The following is a 26,164-nucleotide window of genomic DNA, read 5'->3' as shown; positions in this document are numbered from 1 at the left end:
CTGTAGCGCATCACCAGAATGGAAAGCAGCATTTCTTGCTCTTAATAAAAGACACACTTCTCTATTTATCCAGAGCTTGTTGTTAGAGAACACCTGTACTTGTCTGGTGATAGTGACAACATCAATGCAACTTTTAATATAAAACAGTACTGTTGAAGTGTAGGTGTCAATATTGTCCTCCTCAAACAGTGCCCAATCAGTGCTCCCAAAGCAATCTTGAAGTTGCTCCGATGCACTCACTGGCCACACTTGTATTTCTCTAATCAATGGTCTAATTCTGTTGACAAGAGGTCTATATGATGGGATCAAGAACACAGATATATGATCTGACTGTCTCAGGTGGGGTAAAGGCATAGTCTTGTATCCGTGCATGATGTTACTATATACCTGATCCAAGATATTTTTCCCTCTAGTGGGTCAGTCTACGTACTGATAAAACTTAGGGAGGACAGTCTTTAAGTTGGCTTGATTGAAATCACCTGCAAGCACCAGCACTCCATCCAGGTAGATCTGTTGCTGTTTGCTAATAGCAGTTAACAGGTGACTCATGGCTGTGGTCGTGTTAGCATCAGAAGGTATATATACTGCAGTTGTTATTACAATGTTAAACTCACGAGGCAGATAAAAGGGGCAGCATTTCACTGCCAAGTATTCCAAATCAGGAGAACAGTGAGTGTCCATTATTTTAACATTTGTGCTCCAGTTGTTATTTATGTAAACACAAAGTCCCCCTCCTCTGTTCTTCCCAGAGACCATCGTTCTATCCGTTCGATAAACTGAGCGTCCTTGTAATTCAATAGCCTCTCCTGGAATGGTAGGGTCAAGCCACATCTCTGTAAAGACCATAACACAGCAGTCCCGAATGTTTTTCTGCAGAGAGATAGTAAACTCCTCAATCTTATTAGGGAGAAATCTAACATTTGAAACAAAAAGACTTGGCAGTGCAGGCTTGTAAGGATTTGTTCCTAACCTTACACGGAGTCCGGCTCTACAGCCTCGTTTCTGCCTGCGTTTCCTTCGTCTCCTTCATTTCCTTTGCTCTCTAGCAGGGAAAGTAAACCACAGCATCATTCTAACCAGCTCAGCTGGAATGTTGTAATTTGAGACTCCTGGTTCAAAAATGCAGCCTTCTCTGCCTTCTCTGCCAATGATTAATAACTCTTGTCAGCTGTAAACTACTTGTGCCTGAACATGCAGAGCACTCACTAAAAAATACACAAACAATAAATGAATTAAAATATACCGGTCTCTGGAGCATCGAGCCGCTGCATATACATGCGCCGCAATCTTAACCCTTCTAGTAATTATTACTAACCCAATATTACCAAATATACTGTGGGTAACAACAAAGCATACATATCTTGAAATGAGAGATTATTTTTTTTAAAAAAAATCTAAAACTAATACATTTTAGACATTACAATTTAAATCTAAAAACTAAACAACAATCATATTATTTTGTTCATGTTTATAACTGTACTGCATTCTAACCACTGTGCCAGCATGGCTCATAATACTTTAAGTTGGTTAAAGTAATAATAGTTTATGATGGTTAATGAAATCGAGTAGGAACTTTAATACACCTTGTTAGACCCTTAGGAAATGTTGTTGTTTTTTTCCATGCAATCATGTGATTCTCAGAGTCTGGTTCTTGAGTTTTCTTTGCACAGTTTTTCAGAAGCAGTTTGCCATTGTCTCCTTTCTAGGGCTGAGACAAAGTATCTGGACTAAAGTACCCAGCCGGCTTTGTTTCCTAAGACAGAAATAGAATTTGTGGCCTCTCAGTTTCTAGCCTGATGCCCTAACCCCGGGATGGAGAACCTATGGCACGTGTGCCACAGATGGCATGCGGAGTCATATCTGTGGGCACATGAGCATTGCCCTAGGTCAGCTGCAGCTTGCATGTGTGCACTGGCCAGCTGATTTTTGGGCCTTCCGGGCCCACCAAAAGTTGGGAAATTGGCTGTTTCTGGCCTCCGGAGGGCTTCCAGGGGGTGGGGAAGGCTGTTTTCGCCCTCCCCTGGCTCCAAAAAAGCCTCTGGAGCCTGGGGAGGGCAAAAAACAGGGCTACCAGGCCCATGGGGCCCTTTTTGCTGTTGTGTGTCAAAAGCGGGGAAAGCATGGGGAGGGAGGTGTCGCGCACACATGCACAGGGGGGGCGGGGCATGGGGGGCATTGAATTATGGGTGTGGGCACACACACGTGTGACCCCCCTGCATTCCCCCTGCTTTTGGCACATGACGGCGAAAAGGTTAACCATCACTGCCCTAACCGCCATACCACAGTTGTGGGACTGCAGTATCCTATATCTATAGCTATGTCTCCCTGTCCTTTTATAATTAGTAGGGTTGGCATGCTCCAGCTCTCATTGATGGTTGTGGGATTCATAAACATGGTTTTTCCATGGTAGTTTTTAATATCTACATAGCCCTGAATCTGCTGCCATTTAGGAAAGTCTTAAAAATAAGACTTTTTAGCAAGTCCTTGAACAGAATATTTATTTACTTTGCAACAATGTTATTACTGATTTGGTATTGATGGTGTTTTCCTTCCCTAATGAGGCTGTTTAATATTGGTTCTGTTATAGTCTTATTTTTTATCTTGTTTTTAATGTATTACTTATTGCTTAGAGTTTAGTGATTACATTGGATTATAAATTGACTAAATAAATGACCTAAATAAATATATGCTGATATATAAAAATAAATGCCATTACATATCCTGATCTGATAATTCAAGAGATAGTGGTTTGATAAACAGTTGTTCAGATTCTTGAAATTCATAATTCCCCTCACATTAAAGCTAGAACATGGAATGCTCTCAAGGTTAGTAAAGAAATGATCAAATCCAAAAAATAATTCTGCTTGTTATATTATCAGACACTTCACTTGGTATATGCAGTGTTATATAATTTTGTGCATTAGAAAAAGTGCACTGACTCCCACTAGATTTCTGGATGCAATACGGAATAGGTGTCGAGTGTCAAATAACCCTCGACACCACACACACCTTAACAGCATGGAAGACCATGAAGGCGGGGGGATACCGTCGGAGGATCCAGAACATCTGACAAACTCCAGCAACGGATCACGGTGGAGGGAGGTATTGCGTTAGGACAACATACACACTGATAGTGGGTGATGGACGGGACACAAGAAGAGGGGGGGGGCGGACATATGTCTGAGGGATTGAGAGCGAAAAGGAGACTGACATCAAGGGGCTGTGACCAACTGCAAACGAAGGGAAAAACAAGTGGCAGATTCGAGTGTAACAGCTGAGAGAGATTGCCTGGGAACAGGTAATGAGGTTAATGAGTTAATGAGGCCCTATAAAACTGACCGGGCGGGAAGCTTGAGCGTCTCCAACTTTAATTTTGCCAAGCAGCTCAGTGCCTACTGTTCGTCGCTGTAGTCGCTTTCATTAAATCAGGTTTTGAACCACAGCTTCTATCGTGGGTGGATGTGCATGTGTGTGTGTGTGTGTGTGTGTGTGTTCCTTCACGCCTGGTGAAGCACCTCCAGAGGGGCTGAGAATAGGGCCAATTTTTTTGCAGGACAGCCTTTCTCCAATTGTTTCTGCCTGTTGACTAGATCATGTAGAATGTGGCAGGTCCTGTTTATTTAATGGTGTCATTGGATCTACAGTCCTCAGAGAGACAGGAAAAACAGAAGAGGAACTTAAAGAAGACTTCAAAAGCTTCCCAAACATCTTTTAAGAGAAAATTGTAGTTGTATGTAAACTTTAGCTTGTGTATAGTACATATCCTTAACAGGTAGACCTCAATTTATGACCGCAATTGAACCCAAAATTTATGTTGTTAAATGAGAAATTTGTTAAATTAATTTTGCCCCTTTTTATGACTTTTCTTGCCACATTTGTTAAGTCAATCACTGCAGTTGTCAAGTTAGCAACACGGTTGTTAAGTGAATCTGGTTTCCCATTGTATTTGCTTGTCAGAAGGTTGCAAAAGGTGATCACATGACCCTGGGATACTGTAACCATGAACAAATTGCCAAGCATCCAAATTTTGATCACATGACCATGGGGATGCTGCAATGGTCATAAGTGTGAAAAATGGTCATAAGTCACTTTTTTCAGTGCCGCTGTAACTTCGAATGGTCACTAAATGAACTGTTGTAAGTCGAGGACTCCCTGTATAGGGGTTAAATAACAATAATTAGAACTTGTGTGGATTATAATGTATGCTGTGTTAACTTCAGTTAAAGGACAGGCACAAATTAAATTGAGGCTTATGAAAGGTTAGCAGCCTATAATATCTTTTTGCAATGACCACCAGGGTTGGATGCATTTAAAAGAGTCTGTCTGACTCAGACCTTGAATTTTAAAGAGAAAATTGCTTCTCTAATTGAATTTATAAGTTTTGAAGAGATGGGAAAAACCGGGTGGGTGGGTGGGAAGGAATTTCAAAGGCTTGACTACACGAGGGGGAAGCTTGTAATTCCTCTGTAAGTATATAAGAATGTAACTTGCACTTTTCATTCTTTGATGATAGATATTATATTGACATAAAAGAACAGTTTGTGAATGAAAGAGGAGAGATGTATTCAAAAGAATGCAAAGAATCAGAAGAACCCAGAGAATCTTAAGAATCAGAATCAGATAGAATTAATAAGATATTTGAAGCAGAATAACAGAATTGGAAGGGACTTTGAAGGTCTTTTAATCCAACTTCCTGCTCAAGCAGGAAACCTTATACATTTTAGACAAATGTGTTACATATGTAAATAGCAAGTGAAGCCAGGGATGTAGGCTTCACTCAGGTCCGGGTTTAGCTGGACATTTGCATGCCCACCACTGATTGGTGGATTCAAACGGGGCCCGCCACTGATTGGTGGATTCAAATGGAGGGAAATGTAAAGCGTTGTCAGTGACTGAATCGGTTCCCTTTAAAAGGGAGTGCTGCTGACTAAGCCTTTGCAGAAGCCACTCACTTAAATAAAGAGCTGAAGTTACTGTCTGTCCTCCTGCCTCTTCATTGCCTCCCATGATCTAACACTGGCGATGAAGGTGGGATCGAAGAGGACAAAGGATTCAGGCTGAACAGAAGGAGCAACACGTGGCATCCACCATTATCCAGCAGCTGAACCACTGCATCGATTCCAGGATGACGTCTTACACTCCACCAGCTCCATTCAATCTGGCTAAGGAAACATGGAAGAAATACATGCTTCGATTCTATTGTTTCCTGGAAACCAACAATCTGCTAGGACTCTTGGACAATCGAAAAAGGGCACTTTTCCTGAGCTATTGTGGACCTGAAGTCCTCGACATGGCCGAAGCTGTTTTGGAACCCGCTGACCTGCAGACCGTGCTGTGGCCGAGATTGCAAGAAGCACTCCGGGCTCACTATGCTCCCATACCCTCTCCAATGATTTACAAGCATGAGTTTTACCATCGGAACCAAGAGGAAGGTGAGACCATCAATCAATATGTTGCAGCCCTAAGGAAGACTGTGGCACACTGTGAATTCAGCAACATAGAGGAGGCCATAATGGATAGATTGGTTTTCGGACTCAGAGACCTGCAATTGCAAAGGTGATTACTATCTAGGCCGAACCTCACATTCAAAATTGCTTTAGAAGACGTGCGGGCAGCTGAAGCCACAGATTGAACGGCAACGGCAATCCAGAAGACAGGAAGCACCAATGGGCAGCCGAAAACCACCAGTGTGAACCAGGAGTGCTGGGAAACTGATGATTCTACCAATGATGACGAGGACATAAATCAGATGCAGTCTGAGAAGAGACCCGCAAGGACTAAGACGAGGGAGAGACCACAGATATGCGCAGGCTGTGGAGAGAATCATCCCAGATCTACTTGCAGGTTCCGGGATGCCATTTGCCAGAGATGTGAAAGGAAAGGGCACATTGCCAGAGCATGTTGAACCAGCCAGCCAGCCATGTACAGACCTTGAGAGACCATGTGGCAGACTGAGAACCCAGACAGACCCAGGAGAGCACAGTTCCAAAGGAGCAGCTGCCAAAAAGAGAGAACTGGAGACACCAAGGAAGCCAATCAGACAACTATCAGCCATTCCAGCAGCAACAAAGGGAAAAAAATCCACATCAAGGTACGCATCGAAGGACACCCATGCAAGATGGAAGTGGACATGGGATCGTACGTGACCATTGTATCCTGGCGAACAATCAGGGAAGCAGTCCCCGGGGTGAGAAAGACACAGCTAAAACCCCAAAGGATGATCTTAAAAGACTACCAAGGGAACCAGATTCCCGTGCTGGGAAGCAGCTCTTTCCAAATCAGTTTCAAAGAATTCTCTGGCCAGTTGCAGATGACCATCATGGACAATGACCTACCAAGCCTGCTGGGGTTGGAGTGATTCGAGGCCCTGAGCGTGGGCGTGATGGGCATCCATGCCATCCACAATGACGACATCGAGGACTTAATGAAGGAGTTTGCAGAGGTGTTTGATGGGACTTTGGGCAAGTACATGGGGAAACCTATATCTTTTAACCTTGACCCCAATGTAGTTCCTATTAGAATGAAGCCTAGGAGGGTTCCCCTTGCTCTCTGGCCCAAGATAGATGCCCAATTGGACAAACTAATTGCGCAAAAGATCTTAGAACCCGTAGACCACGCTAAATGGGAGACCCCGATAGTCACCCCCATGAAACCAGATAGGTCTGTCTGCATCTGCACTGACTATAAATGTACCCTTAATAAAGCCCTACAACAACACGCATACCCAGTCCCAGTGGTTCAACATCTGTTACACTCGCTGGGACCAGGGAAATTTTTTGCAAAGCTTGATTTGGCACAAGCATATCAGCAGCTGCTGGTAGATGATGCTACGGCAGAAGCGCAAACAATTGTAACTCACCGCAGGGCATTCAAATGCCACCGATTACAATTTGGGGTAAGCGTAGCCCCCGGGCTATTCCAAAGTATAATGGAACGCTTGTTACAAGGCATTCCTGGAGTAGTTCTATACTTCGATTATGTCCACATATCAGGGGACAGTAAAGAAGAATTATTACAGAAGGTAAGGGAAACTTTAAGGTGGTTTAAAGAAACTGGGTTGAAGGTAAATAAGGAAAAATGTAAAATAGCCGTGCCTAAGGTTGAATTCTTAGGATATCTCATTGATGGGTCAGGGATACACCCCACTCAAAGTAAGATAAAAGCTATTAAGGAAGCTCCCATACTATAAAATCAGATGGAGTTGCAAGCGTTTCTTGGACTTTTAAATTTTTACAGTATTTTCTTGCCACAGAAGGCGACAGTGGCTGAACCATTGCTGTTAGATAAGAAAGCCAGTTGGAAGTGGGGATTGAAGGAAGCCACCACTTTCACAGCAGTAAAGAACTTATCAGCACAGAGTTTTCTCATTCAGTATAATGAAACACTGCCCCTAATACTAACATGTGACACATCACCATTTGGAGTAGAGGCAGTGCTCAGCCATAAAATGCCAAATGGAACAGAAGCACCTATTGTGTTCTACTCAAAGACACTGTCATCAGCAGAAAGGAACTATGGTCAATTAGATAAGGAAGCACTGGCCGTGGTAGTGGAGGTTAAGCATTTCCATGAATATTTGGAAGGGACTTTGTTGTGGTCACCGATCATTAACCGCTACTGGGACTTATTGCAGGAGACTGGCCAACACCAAACACATTATCACCAAGGATGACAAGGTGGACAATTTTCTTAGCGGCTTACAATTACCAGTTAATACATCAACCGGGCAAGGACATTGGACATGCAGACACCCTCAGCCAGTGCTCCTTCCGGACATCGTTGAAGACCCAGCACCAGTAGCACCCGTTCTACTCATCGAGGACTCCACAGATATCCCACTGACAGCAACGGACATAGCGGGTCAGTTGACTAAAGACAGAATCCTGTCAAGGTTTTGAACTGGGTGTTGAGAGGTTGGCCAGAGGAACCATGGGGGGAGGAATATAAACCATTTGTAAATAAGAAATGGGAATTGTTGATACAGAAGGGGTGCCTATTGTGGGGAGACAGGATGGTAATTCCACAAAAGCTAAGGGAACAGGTGTTAGAAGCGCTGCATGTGGGTCACCCCGGGATAGTACGCATGAAGGCTCTGGCTAGGAATTATGTGTGATGGCCCAACATGATGGGGATGTTACGGAGTGGGTGGCAATGTGCACCCCGTCAGGAATCTAGACAAGTGCCACCCCGGGCACCCGTAAGAGAGTGGACAAACCAAGGGGCACATAGATCTAGTGGGACCAGTCCAAGGCCAAACATTCTTGATCATTGTAGATGCATACTCGAAATGATGAGAAGTCAATTTGATGCCCAGCATAACGGCCGAGGCAGTAATTAGGGTGTTAAGGAAGGTATTTTCCACTCACTGGTTACCTGATGTCTTGGTATCAGATAATGGGGCACAATTCACCGCCAGACAATTCGAGGTGTTTTTAGCTGAACAGGGCATATGGCATGCATTGGTCGCACCATATTCGCCGGCCAGTAATGGGCAGGTTGAACGAATGGTTAGAGCGACCAAAAAAACACTAGCAAGAATGGGCCCTGGGGATTGGCAAACCAAAATAGACAAATTCCTATTAATGCAACATATAACCCCTAGTGCGACCACGAATAGGAGTGCAGCTGAGCTACTCATGGGAAGAAAGCAGTTAGACAGACTGCACCCCAATTATAGCACAGACACCCCCATCAATTCTACCAGTAAGGTCAGGAGCTTCCAGGTAGGGGATCTAGTATATGCTCACAATTATGCAGGGATCCCTGCCTGGTTAAAGGCAAAAATAATTAACATTACGTGTCCCAAATCATACCAGGTAGAACTAGAGGATGGAAAAGTTTGGTGAAGGCACATAGACCAACTCCGGGGACAAATAGGGAACTCGAGCCTAAGACAGTTCAAAAATAATCAGCCCCAAACCGAACGTGAAAAGACCATAGGAATAGACAGTACGCTGCCCCAAGCAGGATACAAAACAAACATAGATTGTGGCCTACTTTACCCAGACACAGGACCTACTCTCAAGCCCAAGGGAAACAGCACACCCACCTGTAGGGCCAAGTGGCCAGCGACAAGACTCTGGGGAATACCATGGCTAGGACGGGGCTGGCATTTTTTCCATGCCGCGAGGATGTCGGAACCAACGGTGGCGTGATCAGAGACACCAACGGCGGCCAGATTATTACAGCTTGCAATCTTTTTGATGAGAGCGATGGCTGGGTTGCAGACAGCGCTGTGGTGGTGGCGACGGCTACGTCGGCAGAGGGGAGGTCCTTGTCAGAGCCCTGGGAGTCTCCGGATACTTTTGGAGCCTCCATGGCAAGATCTCAGCACCAAGGACAGCGGCAGTGGTAACGGCCACAGAGGAGTACTGCGCTGATCGTTGGGCAACATTTTGAAAGCCAGCAGCAGCCTTGGCAGCCCTTAACAGATGCTGCAGGGGTACCTTTTATAGTTCACCATCACAGAATCCCCCCTGGACTGCCTTGAAGGGGTGGTTCTCATAATGACCTGTGATCCATATAAAGACCAGTTGAGATTTTATAACACACACACACACACAAAAACATGACCTGGAGGACCTGGAAGAGCGTGTTGTGGCTCCGACCCCCGAGCCCATCTTATCGGAGGAAGAAGGCTCCGAACATGAAGGAGAGGAGCCGGCCAGGCCTCCCTCTCCAGGCCCCTCCTCTCTGGCTATGCCTCAGGTGTCTGCCGAGGGAGAGGAGATTGGCCAGGAGCCAGGTGTCTCCGATGACAGTGATGACGGTGATACGTCGTTCCTGGATCCACGCCAATGAAGGCGAGATAAATGTTTACAGCAGATGAGGAGGCGTGCCAGGGATTAAGCTGAGTCACTGGACCACACCCCACAGGCTATATAAGAGAGTGTGGTGGCCATTTAGACTCTGCGACGGACAAAGCTAATTTCTGGCTAGTCACTTTGTACAACGCCTGAATCTGCTGAAGGTTTCTGTTTGAGCTGGACTGTTTTTGAAAACCGTGTGTATTTGTTGGTGATTATCTGGTGGAGGAAAACTCCCTCTTCTTGAAGTAAAGCACTTGGCAGACGGTTATCGTATTGCTGCCAAATTCCTGATAATGAACCTTGTGTGTGCCAAGTAATTCTTTAACCCCCGGCTGGCTGTTTGTGTGTGTGTGGGGACGGGGACAGAACAGAGCGAGCGGATGATTGTGAATAATAACCCCGGCCGCCTCATGTCACACCTCTCCCCTGGTCTGGTCTCAGAACACACATCGACCACTAACCTTGGTAGGAGGAGCCTTGGTAGTACAGTGGTTTAATGCACCCTGTTATTAACACAGCTGCCTGCAATTTCTGCAGGTTCGAATCTCGCCAAGGCTCAAGGTTGACTCAGTCTTCCATCCTTTCTAAGGTAGGTTAAATGAGGACCCAGTTTGTGGGGGCAATAAGCTGACTTTGTATAAATATACAAAAGTATGAAGGCTATTGCTTAACGCATTGTAAGCCGCCCTGAGTCTCCGGAGAAGGGCGGCATATAAATCAAATTAAAAAAAACCAAACCACCTAACTTATTATCGCACAGCAAATAATATCTTCCTTGTATTCCATTGCTAATCCATCTCACCTTCTCATAACATCACCACCATCAGGATTCTATAGACTGGCCCTATACTCTATCAACGCTTTCAGTTGGACGGAGAGTTAACATCTAAGATATGGTTATTGCAGAAGTCGGTACATTGCTCTATTCACCACCAGAAGGATCGGCACATCAGATTCCATGGCCAGTTATACTCTAGCCAGCCACCGTGAGAGGGTGGCCTTGGTCACTATTTCCCTGGTGCTCGTAAATGGTATAAGACTCCTCCTACTGTTGCAAGAGGACTATAAGCTTACTCTACCAACACCTAGATCTACATCTTCCTTCTCTCCTGGACCTTCAGAACTTATGTCATCTTCTTGGCCATCCTAACATCACCCCTTGGCCCTCCGGATGTACTCAGCAGCAGAGCTTCTTGCTCTGTGAGACTCCCCCCTCTCACAGACCTGGCCCTCCACACTATCGAGGGCCTACCTTGATGATGGATTTTGGAATCCCAAGAGGTGGCATGTTGCAAAGTGGGGGTTGAGGGTCTTTTTATCTAATTTCTTATCCAAAATTTTAAAGGTTTCTAAAAGAGGGGTAGGTGGGAGCAGGGTGGGTCATGTGGATTTGGGGGGCAACCCACAGAGGGAGGGCTTAGAGGACGACTTTTCAAAAGGGAGGCCAGATCCGACACAAAGTTACATCATTGGAGGTGCGGAGCTGGGAATGGAGGGGCTTAATACTTATATGGAAGAGGGCTGTTCCATCAAGGTCATGGTTGGGAGGGGCAGATATGGTGGGAACAGGGGGCCACATCATGTTAGGGGGTACGAACCCGCTGTCTTCAAGCGGTGGCATGCTCCGACCCCCAAGGCTCTTCTCGTTCCCTGGGTTGCTCAGAGTCTCAGGGCCCGAGCCTTAGGCTGATGTTATGCAATGTCAGGTCCGCAGTCAATAAAGCCCCCCTCATTTGTGAACTAATTCAGGGGGGGAAAGCGGACCTGGTGGATATTACAGAGACCTGGTTGGGCCATGAAGGGGGGGTCCACCTCGTAGAGATGTGCCCACCAGGTTTCCGCGCATTCCATCAGCCAAGGGCACAGGGTAGGGGTGGAGGGGTGGAGGTTATTATAAAGGAAGGTCTTGATCCTAAGGAGGCCACTGTTCTTCAGACAACTGGATGTGAGTCCCTCCTAGTGAAGTGGGGTCATGGGTTACAGATGGGCCTGCTGATTACGTACCTGGCTCCCTGCCACGTAGCAGCAGCCCTGCCTGAGCTCCTCAGCATAATAGCCGGGGTGGCGGTTCAGACTCCTAGGCTTCTGGTCATGGGAGATTTCAACCTGCCGTCCATCGGTGAAACATCTGAGGCAGCTCTGGAGTTCATGGCTTCAATGACGGCCATGGACCTGACCCAGTTAGCTCATGGCCCTACTCACACAGGGGGACACACTCTGGACTTGGTCTTCGCATCTGACCAGTGGTTGAATGGCCTAGATATAGGGGATATAGTCATCGAACCCATGTCATGGTCAGACCATTCTCTCCTTAGGCTTTACTTTCTGTCCGCTACACCACACTGCAGGGAGGTGGAACCGATTAAGTGGTTCCGCCCCAGGCGCCTGATGGATCCTGATAGATTCCAGATGGAGCTTGGGCCATTTCCTGAGACTCTAGCTCACAACTTGACTGAAGACCTGGTGGCAGCCTGGATAGGATGGCCACTGGTGCTTTGGATCGGGTTGTGCCTTTGCGGCTTCTGACCTGGCGTCGAAATCGCCCGGCTCCTTGGTTTTCCGAGGAGCTGAGGGAAATGAAGTACCGGAAAAGACGCCTGGAGAGTAGTTGGAGAGCCAGTCGTTCCGAATCTGACCGAACACTGGTGAGGTCTCATATTAAGACCTACTTAGTGGTGATAGCAGTGGCAAAATATAACTATTTTTCCGCTCTTATTGCATCGGCAGAAAATCGCCCAGCTGCCTTGTTTAGGGTGACCCACTCCCTCTTCCACCTGAGAGCTCGGGAAGACCCTTACAAGGTCGAGCTGAGGATTTTGCACAATATCTGCACGATAAAATTGCTCAAATTCAGGAAGGTTTGGACTCTAACTGGATGGGTTCAGACGGGGTGATGGAGGCAGGTCTTGAAGATGTTATTTGGGATGGGTTTGACCCTGTGACCCCTGAAGACGTGGACAGATTACTGGGGAAGTTGAACGCGACCACATGTTTATTGGACCCGTGCCCCTCCTGGTTAGTACTGGCTTCCCAAGAGGTCACAAGAGGCTGGCTCCAGAGAATTATAAACGCTTCTTTGAGTGAGGGTTTCTTGCCTTCCGCCCTGAAAGAGGCGGTTGTGAGGCCCCACCTCAAGAAGCACTTTCTGGACCCGGCTGTGTTAGCAAACTACCGTCCAGTCTCCAACCTTCGCTTTTTGGCAAAGGTTGTTGAAAGTGTGGTAGCACAGCAACTCCCGCAGTGTCTGGATGAAACTGTCTACATAGATCCGTTCCAGTCCGGCTTCAGGCCTGGTTACAGCACTGAAACGGCATTGGTTGCATTGGTTGATGATCTCTGGAGAGCCCGGGATAGGGGCTGCTCCTCTATCCTGGTCCTATTAGATCTCTCAGCGGCTTTTGACACCATCGACCATGATATCTTGCTGCACCGACTGGAGGGGCTGGGAGTGGGAGGCACTGTTCTACGGTGGTTCTCCTCCTATCTCTCTAACCAGTCGCAGTCTGTGTTGGCAGGACGGATGAGGTCGACTTCAAGACACCTTATTTGCGGGGTGCCACAAGGGTCGATCCTTTCGCCTCTTCTGTTCAACATTTATGTGAAGCCGCTGTTTGAGCTCATCCGTGGTTTTGGGGTACAGTGCCATCTTTACGCTGATGATACTCAGCTATACATCTCCACACCAGACCACCCCAATGATGCCCTTGCAGTGATGTCCTGGTGCCTCGAAGCCATGTGGATCTGGATGGGGAGAAATAGGCTCCGACTCAATCCTTCCAAGACCGAGTGGCTGTGGCTACCAGCGTCCCAATATAGCCAGCTGATACCATCGTTGACTATTGGGGGCGAGTCATTGGCCCCCACAGAGAAGGCTCACAACTTGGGTGTCCTCCTGGACACACGGCTGTCTTTAGAAGAGCACATGACGGCCGTGGCCAGGGGAGCTTTCTATCAGGTTCGCCTGATTTGCCAGTTGCGCCCCTTTCTAGATCAGGACTCCTTACGCACAGGCACTCATGCCCTCATCACTTCCTGACTGGACTACTGTAATGCTCTCTACATGGGGCTACCCTTGAGGTGCACCCGGAAGCTCCAACTGGTCCAGAATGCAGCCGCGCAGGTGATTATGGGAGCGACATGGCGCTCACATGTAACACCTCTCCTACGCAAGCTGCACTGGTTCCCAGTGGTCTTCTGAGTGCGCTTCAAGGTGTTGGTTCTTACTGAAGTGGTTCGGGAATAACAAGAGGCACAACCAAGCAAGTGACAACAGCTCTTTAATATACAGTGAGACTTCAGCAAAAACTCAGAGGCTGCAGCCCTCCTTATATACAATCCAGGAGGGACTGTCAGCCAATCAGAAACTTAGGCAGGTTTGAAATTCCTGCTGAAAAGTATCAATACATAACACCCTTCCCTTCCCAGAAGACACTAACATTCAAAAATTTACATAAGTACACACAAAATCTCGCAGGTGCCCAGGCCGAGTTCTCGTCCTAGTTGACCTGCGCAGTTCAGTGTTTGGTGGGGCGTCGAGCTGGTCGGAAGGACTTTCTGTCTCTCCTGGCTCCGCCAATGGAACCTCCTGGATTTTGTCCGGGGCGTGGTTTTCCCCGGCTGGGAGTGGCGACTCGCTGGGGCAGCGCTGGAACCAGGGCTTGTCAGCTAAGTATTCTCGCGAACCTGGGCTTGAGTTAGCTGTTTTGGGAAAGTTGTTGTAGTTAGGTTCGGAGATGTCTAAATTGATGTTTGCTTCGCCGACTACCCTTTTTCTAAGTTGGTCTATGTGGCGCTTCCAGAGTCTGACTACCCCCACGTCTACCATGCAGGATTTTGGGCCTGTTATGCCCACTATGGTTCCTGCAACCCATAGAGGTCCGCTGGCATAATTGTGAGCGAACACTGGGGACCCAACCTGAAACTGTCTTAATCCAGAGGTCTCTCCCTTGAAGTTTTCGTGCGAGTAGTTAGGGTGAAGCCTATCTAACACGCACCGAAGCTTCCTGCCCATGAGGAGCTCTGCAGGGCTTCTCCCTGTGGCGGTGCATGATGTGGCATGCTGGACAGCTAAGAATTGGTCTATCCTTGCCTGCCAGTCCCCGTTATCTAGTCTGGACAGTGCTTCTTTGGCCGTTCTTACAAAGCGTTCGGCCAATCTGTTAGAAGCCGGGTGGAACGGGGCCGATAGGGCATGGCGGATGCCCAGTCCGGCCAAGTAGCCCTCAAAAAGGGTTGCTGTGAATTGCGGGCTGTTATCAGATACCAGGGTATCCGGCAGGCCGTGGGTGGCAAACAGCTTCCTTAGGACCTTGATTACTGCCTCGGCTGTGGTTGAAGGCATTAAGATTATTTCGAGCCATTTTGAGTAGGCATCGACTACGATTAAAAACGTTTGCCCGTGAAAGGGACCGGCAAAATCAATGTGGATCCTCCCCCATGGCCCTTTTGGTTTCTCCCACTCTCGGATGGGCGCTACTGGGGGATCGGGACGAGACTCCTGGCAGGGTCTGCACTTCCCCACCCACTCGGAGATAACTTGGTCCATGTTGGGCCACCAAACATAGCTGTGGGCTAAGCTTTTCATTCTAACGATGCCCGGATGCCCTTCGTGCAGCAATTCTAAGACCCTTGTTCTTAGTTTTGATGGTACTACCACCCTGTCGCCCCACAACAGACAACCCCCTTGCATAAACAGTTCATTTCGTTTGTTCACATAACCTTGGTATTCCCCCCCCCGTCCACTTTGACCGGCCACCCCTTCAGAACCCAACCCATCACAGTGCGAATGATTGGGTCCCTAGCTGAGGCTTTTGCCACCTCGGCAGAGGAGATAGGTCCCAAAGTTAAAGTGTCCAGCAGAAGGACGGAGGCTTCTGGCATTGGGTTGGTCAGTAAGTCAGGTAGGGGGCAGCGGCTGAGGGCATCTGCGTGACCCAAGGTCCGTCCGGGTCGATGGACAAGCTGATACGAATATGCCGATAGAAAAATGGCCCATCTGGTCAAACGTGGGGAAAGAGCAGCGGGGGTGGGCCTATAGCCTGCTAAAAGTCCTAGCAAGGGCCGGTGGTCAGTCACAAGTTCGAATTGTCGGCCATAGAGGTATTCGTGGAACTTTTTAACCCCCGCAATTGCAGCCAGAGCCTCTCTGTCCAATTGACTATAGTTTCGCTCTGCGCTTGACAGGGTGCGAGAGTAAAATGCAATGGGCGCCTCTAGGCCGTTTGGCAGTCTATGGCCCAGGACGGCACCAACTGCTACGGGGGAGGCATCACAAACCAATACAAGTGGTAGCGCTGCGTTGTATTGGATTAGGAAACTGTCTTCTGATAGAAGTCTCTTTACTGCCTCAAAAGCGGCAGCTTGTGGTTTCCCCCATACCCATGGTACATTCTTCCCCAATAGTTTGTGCAGGGGATCTGCAACGGTGGCCTTGTCCTTCAAGAACATGGAATAAAAATTGAGCAGTCCAAGGAAGGCTTGGAGCTCCGCTTTGGTCTTGGGGGTAGGTGCGCTCTTAATAGCTCTCACCTTGCTTTCGGTAGGGTGGATGCCTGTGCCATCCACCCTGTACCCCAAAAATTCAATGGAGGGGACAGCAATCATACACTTATTTTTTTTTAATTTGAGTCCCGCTTCCCTAAATCTGGAAAGGACGTTTCTAACTCTGTCCCCTAGCTGTTGTTCGTCCTGAGCGCTGACTAGGACGTCATCAAAATATGGCACCACCCCGGGAAGCCCTTGCAGAAGGCTCTCCATGGTGCTTTGAAATAGGCCGGGTGCGACGCTCACCCCAAACTGGAGCCTGGTGCATTTGAATGCACCCCTATGAGTTACAATTGTCTGCGCCTCTGCCGTGGCGTCGTCGACTGGTAGTTGTTGATAGGCCTGAGCCAGGTCTAGTTTAGCAAAAAAATTTCCGGGCCCCAGGGAGTGTAGTAGATGATGCACGATCGGCACCGGATAGGCGCTCGGCTGCAAAGCCTTGTTGATCGTGCACTTGTAGTCGGCGCAAATTCTAATTGAGCCGTCCGACTTAACTGGGGTCACTATGGGGGTTTCCCATTTTGCATGGTCAACGGGAACCAAAATCCCTTGTTTAATTAATTTGTCCAGTTCTGCATCGATCTTTGGTTTCAATGCAAAAGGCACCCGTCTTGCTTTGAGTCTTATTTGGGCTACGTTGGGGTCTAAATTAAGAGAAATAGGGGTCCCCACATACTTGCCCAACGTGTCCCCGAAAACGTCCTGGAACTCGGTCAGGAGACTGTCCTTTAGTGATGACTTGAACATCTGGTGGACGCCGGTGAAGCCCATGCCGAGGGCTCGGAACCACCCCATGCCCAGAAGGCTAGGGAGCTGCTTCGTGACGATGGTCAGCGGCAGGTCTCTTTCATAGTCTCTGTAGGTGACTCGAAACGTGCCCACGCCTTCGAGGGGGACTCGGTTCCCCTGGTAGTCTAGGATGCGCAGTCTCTGCTTGGAGAGCTGGTCCTTCCGGAACGACGGCAGGAGGGTCTTTAGGGTCGCCCATGACATTATGGAGAGAGCTGATCCGGTGTCGATCTCCATCGAGCATGGCTTGCCGTTGATTTCGACCACCGTGCTGACTTTGTCCTCGATCGCCGTGCTGGCCTGGTCTATGTGTATGCTGTGGCCATCTCGCGGTTCAATTTCGTGCCGTTTTTTCGCGCCACCATCTCTCATTGGATGCTTCTGGCGTGTCGATTCTGGTTGGCTGCGGCATTCACGTGGTTGGTGTTTTCTGGGCAGAATGGCTCTACAGACTTGCGCCAGGTGCCCTTTTTTCTCGCAACGCCTGCAAATAGCCTCTCTGTATTTGCAGGACAGTCTATCATGGTGCCCACCACAGCTGGGACAGCTTCGCCGGGGGCTGCCCGTGTCTTTTCTCTGGTGCTCCGTTCGGAAGATGTCCTCATCTGACTCAGACTCCGAGCTGGATCCGGCGTCTTCCCTATGCACCGGGGCAGACTTGGGACTGTCTTTGCTGGTCAGCGGACACTGCAGCGTTTCTGAGGCTTTTGTGGAGGCTTCATGAGCCCTGGCCTCGTCTAGGGCTCCAGCAAGCATTAAATCAGGCTTGGCGAGCAGGCGCCGTTGTAGCCTAATGTCCCGAACGCCACAGATTAGTTGCTCAAGCAACGCATCGTCCAAGTCCCTATAGTCGCAATGAGTTGTGGCTTTTCTCAGGCTGGCCATGTACGCGCTGACCGGTTCTCCCTCTCGTTGAACGCGCTGTCTGAGTTGGTATTGTTGCACGAACTTGGAGGGCACGGGAGCGTAGTAAGCCTGGAGCGTGGCCATCAGGGTGTCCCAGGAGACGGTCTGGACCGGTGTTGGCTCACACAGTGACTCTGCCATCTCGAACACGTCCGGTCCGCAGTGGCTTAGGAAGAGGGCTCTCTTCCGATTAGCGGAGAGCCCTTGCATGTCGCTGGCTTTGAGCGAGCATTCAAACCTCTTTAGGTACGAGACCCATTTTTCGCGGGTCGGATCAAAAGGCTTGGGCGGAACGTAGGCAGACATGTTCGGTATGCCTCCTGTAGTTCGCCTCGTCGCCTAGCTGAAGCTCGTGGTCTCACTGGTTCGCTTCTTGTGACCTCATCCCACCTTCGTCGCCAATGAAGTGGTTCGGGAATAACGAGAGGCACAACCAAGCAAGTGACAACAGCTCTTTAATATACAGTGAGACTTCAGCAAAAACTCAGAGGCTGCAGCCCTCCTTATATACAATCCAGGAGGGACTGTCAGTCAGAAACTTAGGCAGGTTTGAAATTCCCGCTGAAAAGTATCAATACATAACACTTACCTTTAAAGTGCTCCATGGCTTAGGATCTGGGTACCTACGAGACCACTTTCTGCAACCAATAACCTCCCACCAACCAGTATGCTCCCACAGAGTGGGCCTCCTCAGGGTGCCATCAGTAAAGCAATGTCGGCTGGTGGTTCCCAGGAGGAGAGCCTTCTCTGTGGGGCACCTGCCCTATGGAACAGGATACCCCCAGGGATACCAATGATCCCAGATCTCTGTACTTGAAATAGAAGACCTCCATACTTGAAATAGAAGACCTTTCTATTTCACCAAGCCGGACTGGCATAAATTTTCAGTTTATATAAATTCTATGCTGAGGATCTTAATTGATGAGCCAAATCGGTTTAATTATTTAAAATTATTTTTATTTCACATTATATGTATGTTATTCTGACTGTTCACCGCCCTGAGTCCTTCGGGAGAAGGGCGGTATAAAAATTAAAAAAATAAAATAAATAAATAAATAAGTAAGCCAGGCTGGGTCCGTCATACCCAGAGAAAGTTGACAGGAAGTTCCATACCAGGGAGTGGGAGTGGCAGCAGGCCTGACTACCCAGGCCACTGCTGCTAACTCGAATGAACTGTGCAGGTCAGGTAGGAACCATCAACGCCCTGCCTACTTATGTGACTATGTGGTGTAGACCCCAATGATTGGGTAAGACTATTCCAGATAAAGAGCTAAAGTTATTGTCTGTCTTCCTGCCTCTTCATTGCCTCCCACGATCTAACAAAATGGTTGTCCAATCTCTTCTTAAAAGTCTCCAATGTTGGAGCACCCACAATTTCTGGAGGCAAGTCGTTCCACCGATTAATTGTTCTGTCTGGAAATTTCTCTTTAGTTCTAAGCTGGTTTTCTCCTTTCCTTCTTTTTCTGCCTTCAGATGCTTTGGAGCAGTGGTCACCAACTGGTGGTCTGTGGACCACTGGTCCATGAGAAAATTTTGGTGGTCCGCAGAAAAATTATTTGCATTTTTAATATTGCACTAAATCAGGGGTTCTCAAACTATGGGCCCTGGGCCAGATACATGCAATGAACATTTGTGTTGCTGCAGAGAGTCTCCCTCTTTGGGGTCTTTTTGTGAGGGTCGGAGGGGGGAAGAAATTCTGATTTGGGGTCTGCTTCAGCCTCCTGGTGCAGGGCTTTGGGTGAAGGCTGGAGGGAAGCACCGCTGGTGGTGAAGAGCTGGAGAGCCTTGTTCCAGTGGGACTGCATCATGGCCTGGAACTGGTTGACCATCTCATCCCACTGAGCCTCCAGGCACCGATACCTGGCCTTGCACTCCTGCAGATCTTCCCTCTGCTTGGAAAGCCTATGCTCATAGTCCTCAGTGAGCTGCTTCTGCTGATCCGCCTTCTTGGTCAGATCCAATTTGAACTGAGCTGCTTAGCTCCAGCAACTGCTTCCTGTTGGGACCCTAAGGATCCGGGCGAGCAAGAGAGTAGTGGGTGGGAGGGGCAAGTAGAGGCTGATGAGGTGCCCCTTGACACGAGTGACATTGAGTTGGCCACACCCACCCAGTCACATGACCAGCTAGCCACGCCCATCCAGCCGATCATTAGGCAAATCACATTAGTGGTCCGCAGAATTTAAAATTATGAATTTAGTGGTCCCTGAAATCCGAAAGGTTGGAGACCCCTGCTTTGGAGAATAGGTTGACCCCCACTTTGTGGCAGCCCTCACATATCGGAACACTGCTATCATTCACCCCTAGTCCTTCTTTTCATTAAAATAGACACACCCAATTCCTGCAATTGTTGCTCTTATGTTTTAGCCTCCAGTCCCATAATCATTTTTGTTTCTCTTCTCTGCACTCTTTCTAGAGCAGAGGTGTCAAACTCATGGCCAGTGGGCCGGATGCATCATGCGCTGGCCATGCTCACCCCCATTTCAGTAGGGGGGAAAGTCGTGATATGTCACATGATAACAACCTGATGAAGTGAGTTTGATACCCCTGTTCTAGAGTCTCAACATTTGCTTTATATCGTGGCGACCAAACCTGGATGCAATACTCCAAGTATTACCAAGGCAGTATAAAGTGATGTTAACACCATATTTTTCTTTACTTTGGCTCTAAATTGCATCTGATAGTAAGGATTAGCCACCATCTCATTAATATAAACATTTAATATTAATAAGATATACATATAAAATGGCCTTCCTTGTGAAGTTTATGGATCTTTCTCCCTATTTTTCCACAATATTTTAATATATATTTATTTTTTAATATATACATCTTGATGTGCTTGATTTAATTTTAATCTTTTATATTTTATTATTTGTATTTATATCAAGATGAATAGATGGGAAGTATCAGCAAATGTATTTATTAAATACAGCAGGAGGAAGCAGGAGGAAAACATTTTATAGAGATAGGGAATAAAAATAGCGAAGTAAAGAATATGATGAAATTGCTTTTTTTGTCATCTAGAAAGAGTGAAAAAGGATTAGCAATTTGCACAAGAGTTCTTTTAACTTTATTGATGAGCAGGCAAGAAATATACCAAGTCTGAAGAAAATGTATTTTTTAAAAAATAATTCTTTCAAAAAGGAGAGAGTTTAAAACATTAAAAAGAGCCGTTTTAAAAAAATGTGTGGAGATCTAAAATATTTCTTTAATAGAAGACAATAGAAAACATTACTTATCTACCTATTAGGTAGATATTAAATAACGTTAAAAGAACAGTAAGAAGGCAGTAAATAAATCTGTTTACAAGGCATATAGGAAATCTGTTTAATGTACCTTAAAAAACAGAACCTGCAGGGAAATGTTCCAAGTATTCACTAGATTTTTGAAGAAAAGCAGCAGGAAAATTCAAAGTCTACAACTATTGAATAATTCAGAAGCATAAGAGACCTTTAATGCATAAACAAGGCAGGATTTGATTTTCAATTCTAAATTTGCAGTTATATCAATCTAGTTTGTGAGATAAAATCCAAGATTCTAACATGAAATTTTATCAAGCGTCACCCAAAGTAATATAGTACTTGAAATCTAAAATTAGTAGGGAGAAAGATAAACATGTGGCTCTTTGATAAGCTTGTGCTATTATAGATTACAAGTCACAAATTGATTAAAAATCTATCCATGGCCAACTTGTGTGCCTCAACCTTCCCCCCTCTACAAAAATAACAACCCTTAGATTCAATTCTGGTATCTCCTGGGGGATTGAAGACTGATTATTTTTTATTGGAAGTAGTCATGGAGAGGGACAGTTGTTGGATAATGCCTTGTTACTCTGACTCAGACTTTCGTATCTGACTCTGCTTCATCTGTGCAGGGGTCTGCAACCTTAAACACTGAAATAGCCATATGGACCCGTTTACTACAGAAAACACGGGGAGCCACAAAACCTGTGCTTGACTATTTCTTGAGCGACCACAGAACTAGCATATGTAGTTGAATTAAACATTATGTTTTCTTCTGAAACTTTTTTCTTTTCTTGGATTTATCCATGGTTGGCCTACCGGGAGTTGAAAAGCTCAATAAATCGTGTCCCGGCGGGTGTCACACATTGGCGGTTGTGACGCATATTTTAAGTGACAAGAGCCACAGCAGAGGGGTAAAAGAGCCACATGTAGCTCTAGAGCTGTGGGTTGTTAACCCCTGATCTATTGTAAAGGACATTATTGCTTAAACATCCCATTCACCATTTGAAATATTTCATTTAGAAACAGAATACCATACAATTTAAGCAAATCCAATTATTGTGTTTTTTGGTGTATAAGATGCACTCCCCGCCCCTAAGTGGGTGGAAATATCTGTGTGTCTTATACAGCAAATGTTTCCAAAGCCCTGTCTACCCCCTGGCCCCCACTCTTCAGCCTCTGCCTCCCAGCAATTTACCTCCTTGCAGCAAACAGGAAATAGCCTGGTCAGTTTTAGCACAGCCTGATTTAGCACAAACAGCTGATTGGTGGTTGGATTGGCCTCCTGGAATACCACCTATCAGCTATTCCAGGCTGCAGGGATCGCCACTGCCTGTCGCTGCCCATTGCTGCTGCTGCCTATTGCCACATCCGCCTATCACCGCATGGCTCATTAGAGCTGGCAGGGATAAATGGTGGTGGCAGCAATCCCCACTGCCTGGAAAGGGCCAAAAGCAAGACACGCGGAGGCCGAAAATGGGACGTGCAGATCAGGGGTGGTATTCATTTACGTTTGCTACTGGTTCGCAAATGTTAGCGCACACCATCCAACCGCCAAACAGCTGCTTGTGCTAAATCAGGCTGTACTGAAGCTGACCAGGCTGTTTGCAGTTTGCTGCAAGGAGGTAAATTGCTGGGAGGCAGAGGCAGAGACAGATTTTTGCCGCCTTGTTTTCCTCCCCAAAAGCTAGATGTGTCTTATACTTCGGAGTGTCTTATAATCTGAAAAAATACGGCAGATGCTATGAGGTCATGTGATCTCAGGACACTACCCACAGCCACAGATATGGTATGGTTGCCAAGCCGAGTACTATTCAGTCATTTGACTACGGGGGATGGGATGGGACTGTCATAACTTCTAATTTAGGTCATAAGTAGCCCCCAGGTGGATCCAAGGTAAATTTGAACGGTTGCTAAGTAACCACTCATAACCCAAGGATTACCTAGATAGTGCTCCTGTATTAAAAGAATAGTCCAGCTTTCTAATGGTAGGACTAATACTGTGTTTCCCCGAAATAAGCTCTTGGCCTTATTTTCAGGGAGGTCTTATTATTTTGGGGCACATGGAACAAGACGGGGCTCCTCTTGCCGTCTTACCTGATTTCCAGCTCTGTCTCCCTAACCCTAACCAGAGAAAATGGCGGGGACCGGTTGCGCATGCGGTTAAATATTTTCAGGGAGGGCTTATTTTCAGGGGGGGGGCTTATTTTAGTGCATGCGCTCAAAAGCCCGATTGGGCTTATTATCAAGGGGTGTCTTATTTTTGTGGAAACAGGGTAGTATTATAATAACTCACATAACTAGCATGACTAAGAATTCCAAAGGCTTATTCTTTGATCTGTCAGAAAGGCTTAATCCTAGAAGATGGGACACCCAAGGACAAGGAGCTGTGTTGTCAAGTGCCTGAATTGTGTTCATGTGACTGCAGTGCATGGCCAACCATTGGAACTTCAGTTCTGGATTACAAGACCCATTTTTCAGGTCAGTCATAACTTTGAATGATTGCTAAGCAAGTAGAACTAAATCAAGGGTTACCTGTAATAATTTGTACATGTTTTTTTAAAAACATTTTTTTTTATTTTTTTAAAACACAAACATACATCTTTTCAGAATGAGTGATTGATCTGGTCATAAATAGGTACAATTACCAATTCCTCTTTAACAAAAGCTTTTCCAAATCCCCACTAAATACCATCTTTAAAAAAAAAAGCAAAGAAAAATGTCTAACATATTAATTTACATGAATCAATTTACCTTTCTATTATTTCACCTCAAATCTTAATTTTCAAATAACACAACTTAATATTCTATACCATTATTGCCATAAATTCTATCTAATTAAAAATGTCTTAAAACCCATTACCTAAATCTTAAAATCCTTAACCCAATATCATTTCAATTTCTTTTTTTTTTAGCTTGGATGGTTATATCTTAAAAGTGTAAATCATCAAGATATGTACACAGTGTTTTAACTGTTAACATTTATCATCTTCATTTTACTATTTATCTCAGCATAATCACCTTTATTTTTACTCTTGATCACAACATAATCATTTCATTATTAATATTAATTCCAGTATAGTCATCTTTATTTTAACTGTTTATCCCAGTGTATAATCTTCATCTTGATCATCTTCTTTTGGCTGTTAATCTCAGCATAGTCTTCTTTAATTTTACTGTTATACCCAGTATAATCATCTTTGTTTTTGCTGTCTATCCCAGCATAATCACCTTAGTTTGCTGCTTATCCCAGCATAATCACTTTTTTTAACATCCATCTATACATTACTTATTCATGTTCAATCACATTATCATTATCATCTTTGTAACAATCTAACATTGAGACTTAGTTCTTACACCAAACACATCCTTATATGAATTAATAAATTTCTGTTCCTCTAATATTCTAACTTCCCTCTTTGTTTCAATTTTTTATATAGCACCCATCAATAGGGAAGAATCTTTGTGCTGCAACCACTACTTTTCATTAATTGGCCACAAAGTGAATCCCTGCTGATCTGGGACCTTTTGTAAAGGATAAAAATGGGCTGGGCTGGCATTAAACAAATGTGCCAAATTATTTCCCCAAAATGTGGTAGTATCAGGTTAAGTTTTGACAACACACCTCTTCGCAGTCCGCACTTAAAAGTGATTATTGAGGGTCAGTCTTTTCCAAGGGTCAGTTACACAACCCACAATATACCTTACAACCAGGAGACCTGATATTTACATTTGCCATATTCAGAAAAAGCCACGAGGAAAGATTCACCAGAGAACAAAAAAACCAAACCAAACCAAAACAAGCCACCAAAACCCCAAGCCCCCTTTTTTAATTGAAAATGAAAAGCATGATAAGTAAAATGAGGAAATGCACAATTCCGCAGTTAGCAAGCTTTGATACATTATCAGTTTCTAAATTCTAAGCCTTGGTTTTCAGTCTAATCCCATGCCAACATATGCAGACTTTTACCTGCTCTACAACTACAGGGGTTAAGAAGCTGAGAAAAATCTTTCTGGGTAGGCCTCCCCTAAAGGCCAACAAAGGCTTCTGCCTGAAGTATTATTTAAGCACGATTCCCTGCTCTGCTTATGCTTAAGGTAGGGCTTTGTCCATTACCAGTTTGTTCTTAGAGAACTCCACACAGATTGCGAGTAATACTCAAAAACAGGCCTCCTCTAGTTTTCCCTCCAAATGGTGCAAAATGGTGGGGGGCTTTTTTCACCCCCACATAGTGTTTTGATAGTAGGATTTTTTCTTTTATATATTTATATAAATTATTTTATATTAATATTCTTTTTATTTTAATTTTAATATTTATTTGTCCTCCCTCCAAACCTGATCCAAGGTACCTATTTAGATTTAGTGCGACTTGAACTTTTAGGAGCCTTTCTCCACTCTGAATTGTATAGAATAGAGGAAACACTTTTCTTATTGCAATGTATGCATTGTCACTGTTAATTCCTTAAAGTCAGAAATCTGATCTTAAGAGAAAGATACTTTCTCTTCAATTACTTCACAGCATATCCATAAATATGGGGACAAACTAAACAGACATGCAATGGGGCTATGATGTGTTGCAAGTTCAGTTTAGAAAAACCTGCATTCTCCAAATCTTTCCAGGTCTCTTTTAATACACAGCACCCATCTGTCAAATATCTCCAAGTAGGGTCACAGACTTGTTGCCAGAAGTAGGTCCAGGTTGATCTGCCACCTGCTACATGTTCAATGAAATAGAATGTACCACCCTGGAAAAAGTAAAATAATACAACAAAGGATAATATAAAGCCGAACATTTCAAAATTACACAAAAAATTCCCAGTATATAGAGACAAAATGAAACTGGAATGCAATTTAGCCATTAATGATTTACAGGAGAT

General features: G+C 45.8%; 1 protein-coding gene across 2 annotated transcripts in view; it reads right to left on the bottom strand.

The window, feature by feature from the left end:
* The window catches only part of LOC139312751 (thiol S-methyltransferase TMT1A-like), a 91,948-nt gene that overhangs the window by 59,190 nt on the left and 6,594 nt on the right, over nt 1-26,164 (bottom strand). The window contains exon 2 of one of the 2 annotated variants that reach the window (XM_070937798.1): nt 23,861-26,032. The exons of the other annotated variant lie outside the window; for it this stretch is intronic. Coding sequence (XP_070793899.1) covers nt 25,796-26,032 — 237 coding nt within the window. The 3' untranslated portion in view covers nt 23,861-25,795. Of the gene's footprint in view, nt 1-23,860; nt 26,033-26,164 lie in introns of those variants that run through there. 2 annotated transcript variants of the gene reach the window in all.

The sequence above is a fragment of the Pituophis catenifer genome, unplaced genomic scaffold (assembly GCF_029215685.1).
Source record: "Pituophis catenifer annectens isolate HBS135680 unplaced genomic scaffold, rPitCat1.0.hap2 SCAF_2, whole genome shotgun sequence".
In the NCBI taxonomy this organism is placed as follows: Eukaryota; Metazoa; Chordata; class Lepidosauria; order Squamata; family Colubridae; genus Pituophis; species Pituophis catenifer.
The sequence above is the reverse complement of the archived record's forward strand: the minus strand, read 5'-3'. Positions and strand labels throughout refer to the sequence as shown.